Source organism: Theropithecus gelada, chromosome 11 (assembly GCF_003255815.1).
Source record: "Theropithecus gelada isolate Dixy chromosome 11, Tgel_1.0, whole genome shotgun sequence".
In the NCBI taxonomy this organism is placed as follows: Eukaryota; Metazoa; Chordata; class Mammalia; order Primates; family Cercopithecidae; genus Theropithecus; species Theropithecus gelada.
The window spans coordinates 10,446,206-10,452,531 of NC_037679.1; the positions used below are offsets into that span (position 1 = coordinate 10,446,206).

Sequence of the window (6,326 nt, forward strand, 5' to 3'; positions counted from 1 at the left end):
AAAAAAAAAAAAAAGAAAAGAAAAGAAAAGAAAAGAAAGACACTTAATCGCTGCCCTAAAGGATGCCATCTTTGCCCTTATGGGTAATTAAGTTAGAAAGCAAAGCCATACATAGAGAAAAATAGGGGTACCATACAGGTCACCTGTAACAGGTGCTAAAAAAGGGCAGGGCCACAAGCACTCCATGGGGACTGCAGGTATGTCAGTTTCAGTGCCAGCTGTTGCGTACACGGAAAACATAACCCCTTCCTGTACGTGAGAAAAAGAAACGAACACGAGAACATGCCGACAGCCTGTCCTGGAGCAGACAGGGCGGCGAAGATTCCAGTGCAGGTCTCATCCAGGAAAGGATACATGTGAGCTGGAGTGGCAAAATAAATTTTAACAGAGCTGAAGCTTAAGTTGGGCTTGGTGGGGAGGGACGCATGATAAACTAAGGCGTGAGGAGCCGATTTCAGGCAGTGCGACAAATTTGCAGAAACATAAGCCCCTCGTGGAAGGTTGCCAAGGTGAGGTGACCTTGAGTGAATGCGTGTAGGCAAAGAAAGGTTTCGGGGAATGCTTGCATCGTTCTGCCGCCCAGCGTCCAACAGAGAAAAGATCCTGAATCGAGACAATACCTGCGTTTGGTTTGTCTCCAGCTGAGGGACACCGGTAGGGGGTGGAGGACTGGAACGAGCAGGGGGTGGGGCCAAGGCGAGTGGGCGGGACCGCGCCGACCCTCCCTCGATCGACTGGAGGCCGGGCGCAGAGGCGGAGTTTCCGGCGGCAGTGCCACTCGGGCGTCGGGTGACGCTAGGCGGACGGAACATCACGTGACACGGAAGTAGCTCCGAACAGGAAGAGGACGAAAAAAATAACCGTCCGCGACGCCCAGACGAACCGGACCCGCAGCCACCATGAACAGCAAAGGCAAGGACCGAGGGTGGCAGAGGCCGTCGGGGGGAGTACTGCTGGCCCAGAGTGAGCGGGTCCGGAGCCCAGGGTCACCAAACGCCAGGTTTGGGGTGGGCTGCGTCGCGCTCCTTGGCCGGCTGCAGTCCACGGCGCTGCGCCTGACGCCTTCGTCATCCCCAAATTACGGCTGTTTACTGCCTCCAGGCCCTTTCCTCCGTAAACTCTGTGGCGCAGTTTGGAGCTGCGGGCTCGGGTGGTGGGGGGGCTTGACATGATGGGCATCTGCAGGAGCAAATAGAGCGCTAGCGCAGGCATTCGCGTAGGCCAATGGAGAGCCGGCGGAGGCGGGGCGCCGCGCTCCGGAACCCCCGGCGGGGCCCGAACTTAACTAGTGAGTTGCTGGAGTAGGCGCGTGGGCCGGGGCCTGTGAGGTCTGTTTTCTCCTTCCCTTCGCACCCCCTCGCCCTTCGCTGACGGGATCAGAACTTATCCCCTTCTCTGTGGTTGTACCAGTGTGTCTGTCAGAACATGATTCCTATAACCCAGGAATAGGGTGAGGGGGGGGAAAAAGGAATAGAAAAAAAAAAAACAGGCCGGGCGCGGTGGCTCACGCCTGTAATCCCAGCACTTTGGGGGGCCGAGGCGGGCGGATCACCTGAGGTCAGGAGTTCGTGGCCAACGTGGTGAAACCCCGACTCTATTAAAAATGCAAAAATTAGCTGGGCGTGGTGGCGGGCGCCTGTAATCCCAGCTACTCCGGAGGCTGAGGTAACAGAATTGCTTGAACCTAGAAAACGGAGGTTGCAGTGAGCGGAGATAGCGCCACTGCAATCCAGCCTGGGTGACAGAGCGAAACTCCGTCTCAAAACAAACAAAAAACCAAACATCATCCCCCGCTTTTTCAATGAGGACATTCCTCCTCAGCCCTGCACCCTTTTCCCGGTCTCACGGTTCACTTCCATCATTCACACCCTTTGTTTGGAAGTCGACCTTGGATAGTAATCTGTAAGGAAAATCAGAACTGTTAGCCACGAAGTCTGGGCTGGTTGTAGACAGGCTGTGGAGACTACCTAAAGCAGAGGCACCCTTGATAAGCCAGAACAGCAGCAGGCCAGAACCCCAGACCTGTCCTGCATTCCAGAGGGAACTTGTGCCAAGCTAGACTTAACCCCTTACTCCTGTGTTAGTAGGAGCAGTGAGCAGTGCCTTTCCTGTCCCGTCAGAATCCAGCACCTTCCATTTTAAGGGTGCAAAGACAATGCATATTTTCTTAGTTCCAGGAATCAGGCCCTCTGAGGCAGACTATTTGCAAATCCCCTTCTGCTTGCTCCCACTAGGTTAGCTACCCGGTATGACCTGTCTCATTTTGGTAGCTCTGTGTAGTAGGCAACCTGCATTTTTTTCTTGTCTTTCAGGTCAATATCCAACACAGCCAACCTACCCTGTGCAGCCTCCTGGGAATCCAGTATACCCTCAGACCTTGCATCTTCCTCAGGCTCCACCCTATACTGATGCTCCACCTGCCTACTCAGAGGTGCTTCCAGTTTGACAGACTTGAATTAGCTGAGAATACTCTTAGAGTGGTCCTTTAGTCCTTAGCTACGTCTGACTTCACATGTTTACTCTTCACAAATGCTCACATGAATAATGTAAAACACTATATAATTTGGCAGTTTTTGTCGGAGTTGAAAGTACATTATTTGATGATTTTGTGTTATTTGGCACAGGCTGAGGTGCAGAAGATGAATTTGCGTTCTGTGAGCCCAACATTAGCTATAGCAGGAAGTGATCCAGGAGAATATTGAAGGCCAGTGGCAAGGCAACTTGTATGATCTTACAAAAAGTATAACCTACACAAGGAGAATTAAGAATTGGCTTATTAAAGAGATCTCAAATAGGAATGTAATCAAGTAACATTTTGCCTTCTCTTCTGCCTTTTCTAGCTCTATCGTCCGAGTTTTGTGCACCCAGGGGCTGCCACAGTCCCCACCATGTCAGCCGCATTTCCTGGAGCCTCTCTGTATCTTCCCATGGCCCAGTCTGTGGCTGTTGGGCCTTTAGGTTCCACAATCCCCATGGCTTATTATCCAGTCAGTCCCATCTATCCACCTGGCTCCACAGTGCTGGTGGAAGGAGGGTATGATGCAGGTGCCAGATTTGGAGCTGGGGCTACTGCTGGCAACATTCCTGTGAGTATGACCTCATCAGAAAGTGTTTGAGGGGGCAAAACTGTGGCAAGTGAATAGCATCTCACTGGGGACTGAGTTAACCTGATTCTTTTGTTTTCATGTCTATCAAGTCCTACTTGCTGCTTTTCCAGTTCATTTTGGTACACTGAACTGGTCTAGTAATGCTTCTTATTCATTCCATAAGCATTTACTCAATATTTGCCATCAGCATGGTGTTGTACTAGGAACCCTGATGATTAACAAAGTAGAATGTATAATCCCTAGTAAGTAGCTTTTAGATAGATATTAACAGTGTTAGTTATCATTTTTTCCTACTTAATTCCCCAGTGCATGAGATTTAGAGCCCAAATGACTACTCCGTAACTACATGCTAGAGATGAGGCGAATATGTGTCATTAGTGAAGCCTTCAGTTATCCAGTAGTTTATTCAAAAGCTATGTAAGGGCTGGGTACAGTGGCTCACCTGAGGTCAGGAGTTCGAGACCAGGCTGGCCAACATGGTGAAACCCCGACTCTACTATAAATACAGAAACTAGCTGGGCACGGTGGCAGGCGCCTGTAATCCCAGCTACTTGGGAGGCTGAGGCAAGAGAATGGCTTGAACCCAGGAGGTGGAGGTTGCAGTGAGCCGAGATCACACCACTGCACTCCAGCCTGGGTAACAGAGCCAGACTCTGTCTCAAAAAAACAAAGAAAATGGAAAAAAAGCTGGGCGTGGTGGTGGGTGCCTGTAATCCCAGCTACTTGGGAGGCTAAGACAGGGGAATCACTTGAACCTGGGAGGCGGAGGTTGCAGTGAACCCAGATCCCACCATTGCACTCCAGCCTGGGCAACAAGAGCGAGACTCTGTCTCAAAAAAATAAAAAAAAACCAAAAACCAAAAAAAAACCCGACGTAGGAAGCATGTGGGATTCATCCATAGACTGGCACCCTGTCCCTGTTTTGGGAATGTGAGTAGGGCAGTGGTTCCCTACCCTCCAAATGACTGTTGGTCTGGCCTGTTCATGTGCAGAAGCTAGCCACAGGCTTCCTCTTAGAGCTGGAACCCTTTGAATGAGTGGTAGGCTCCCTTTTCTCTTTGTATCTTTGGGTTCACATGAAGTATAGACCTACTTTAGAACTCAAATTGATGGTGGAACTAGCTCCTTAAAATGCAGCTGGTTAGCACATTGCCTCATCCTAACAGGCCTCTGCTTCCCCTATGTCCCCTTCCCTTTGTTTATATTAGCCACCCTGTGCCCATTCTATTATATCCTTTCCTTTCAGCCTCCACCTCCTGGATGCCCTCCCAATGCTGCTCAGCTTGCAGTCATGCAGGGAGCCAACGTCCTCGTAACTCAGCGGAAGGGGAATTTCTTCATGGGTGGTTCAGATGGTGGCTACACCATCTGGTGAGGAACCAAGGCCACCTTTGTGCCGGGAAAGACATCACATACCTTCAGCACTTCTCACAATGTAACTGCTTTAGTCATATTAACCTGAAGTTGCAGTTTAGACACATGTTGTTGGGGTGTCTTTCTGGTGCCCAATCTTTCAGGCACTTTTCAAATTTAATAAGGAACCATGTAATGGTAGCAGTACCTCCCTAAAGCATTTTGAGGTAGGGGAGGTATCCATTCATAAAATGAATGTGGGTGAAGCCGCCCTAAGGATTTTCCTATAATTTCTCTGGAGTAATACTGTACCATACTGGTCTTTGCTTTTAGTAATAAAACATCAAATTAGCTTTGGAGGGAACTTTGATCTTCCTAAGAATTAAAGTTGCCAAATTATTCTGATTGGTCTTTAATCTCCTTTAAGTCTTTGATTTATATTACTTGTTATAAATGGAACGCATTAGTTGTCTGCCTTTTCCTTTCCATCCCTTGCCCCACCCATCCCATCTCCAACCCTAGTCTTCCATTTCCTCCCGCCAGTCTCCATTGAATCAATGGTGCAGGACAGAAAGCCAGTCAGACTAATTTCCTTCTTTCCTCGCACTTCTCCCCACTCGTCATCTTTTAACTAGTGTTTCACAAGGATCCTCTGAAACCCTCTCTGTGCCCCAAGCACAGATCCCATTACTTCTGCTTTCGTATCTCCTCAGGCAAAAGTGGAGGGTGCCTTATGGGCCCTTCTCATAGGTTGTCTCTGCATACACGAACCTAACCCAAATTTGCTTTGGTGCCAGAAAAACTGAGCTATGTTTGAACAAAGATATCGTGCAAAGTGTACTATGAACAACAGTTGGTTTAAAATATGAGGGGCAAGGAGGAGGATGCATTTCAAAAGCTTGATTGATGTGTTAAGAGCCAAATTAAGAGGAGTTTTCAGATCAAAAATTGGTTACCATTTTTTGTCAGAGTGTCTGATGCAGCCACTCATTCGGCTCCCCAGAATTCCTAGACTGGGTTAATAGGGTCATATTGTGAATGTCTCACTACAAAATGACTTGAGTCCAGTGAAATCTTATTAGGGTTAAGAATATTTCAGGGATCCTTAATGTTTTGATTTTTGTTTTCTGAAATTGGATTTTATTTTATTTTATCTTATAATTTCAGTTCATCTAAATTGTGTGTTCTGTACATGTGATGTTTGACTGTACCATTGACTGTTATGGAAGTTCAGCGTTGTATGTCTCTCTCTACACTGTGGTGCACTTAACTTGTGGAATTTTTATACTAAAAATGTAGAATAAAGACTATTTTGAAGATTTGAATAAAGTGATGAAGTTGCATTACACCTCACTGCAAGGATTCTTTACTTAGCTTGTTTTTAGGTTTCTTCTATATATATTTTATTTATATCCCATCTAGAATTCAGCTAGGTGCTGCTGCTGCTGTTTCCTTTGATGACACTTTGAAATAAAGGCAGGAGTACAAGCCTAAGACTTGACCATTTTCATGAATTCCATTCCAGATGTTCAACTTTTCATCATTTTACTCCCTAACCTCTTTCAAATTTTGGAATTTAGGACCTAAACTTAGAAATGAGGAACTATTGATTCTCCTAACTTGCTCTAAAGTTTGGCTTGAAGAAAAGTTTCTGGTATAGCAATTTGTATATGTTGAGGATGACCTTCAGTTTCTCCAATGTTCTATGTGGAGAAATACTGAAAACTCATAGAATCTAGGCTGTCAAGATAGATTCCTCAGCTTATTTATTTATTTAGTTATTTATTTTTGAGACAGGGTCTCCCTCTGTCACCCAGGCTGGAGTGCAGTGGCGCAATCTCGGCTCACTGCACCCTCTACCTCCCA

At 47.2% G+C, this 6,326-nt stretch overlaps 1 protein-coding gene across 5 annotated transcripts; it reads left to right on the forward strand.

The window, feature by feature from the left end:
* Positions 1–299: 299 nt before the first annotated feature.
* On the forward strand, positions 300–5,813 carry DAZAP2 (DAZ associated protein 2). 5 transcript variants are annotated; one of them, XM_025402158.1, is made up of 5 exons: positions 300–912; positions 2,313–2,431; positions 2,841–2,899; positions 2,966–3,086; positions 4,354–5,813. In XM_025402158.1, exons 1-5 carry the CDS (start codon positions 900–902, stop codon positions 4,480–4,482), a joined length of 441 nt encoding a protein of 146 aa, XP_025257943.1. In that variant the 5' UTR covers positions 300–899; the 3' UTR covers positions 4,483–5,813. The 5 variants fall into 5 exon arrangements, with proteins under 5 accessions (XP_025257943.1, XP_025257942.1, XP_025257941.1 ...); XM_025402157.1 differs by having other exon boundaries at positions 2,841–3,086; XM_025402156.1 differs by having other exon boundaries at positions 2,841–3,009.
* The last annotated feature ends 513 nt before the right edge of the window (positions 5,814–6,326 follow it).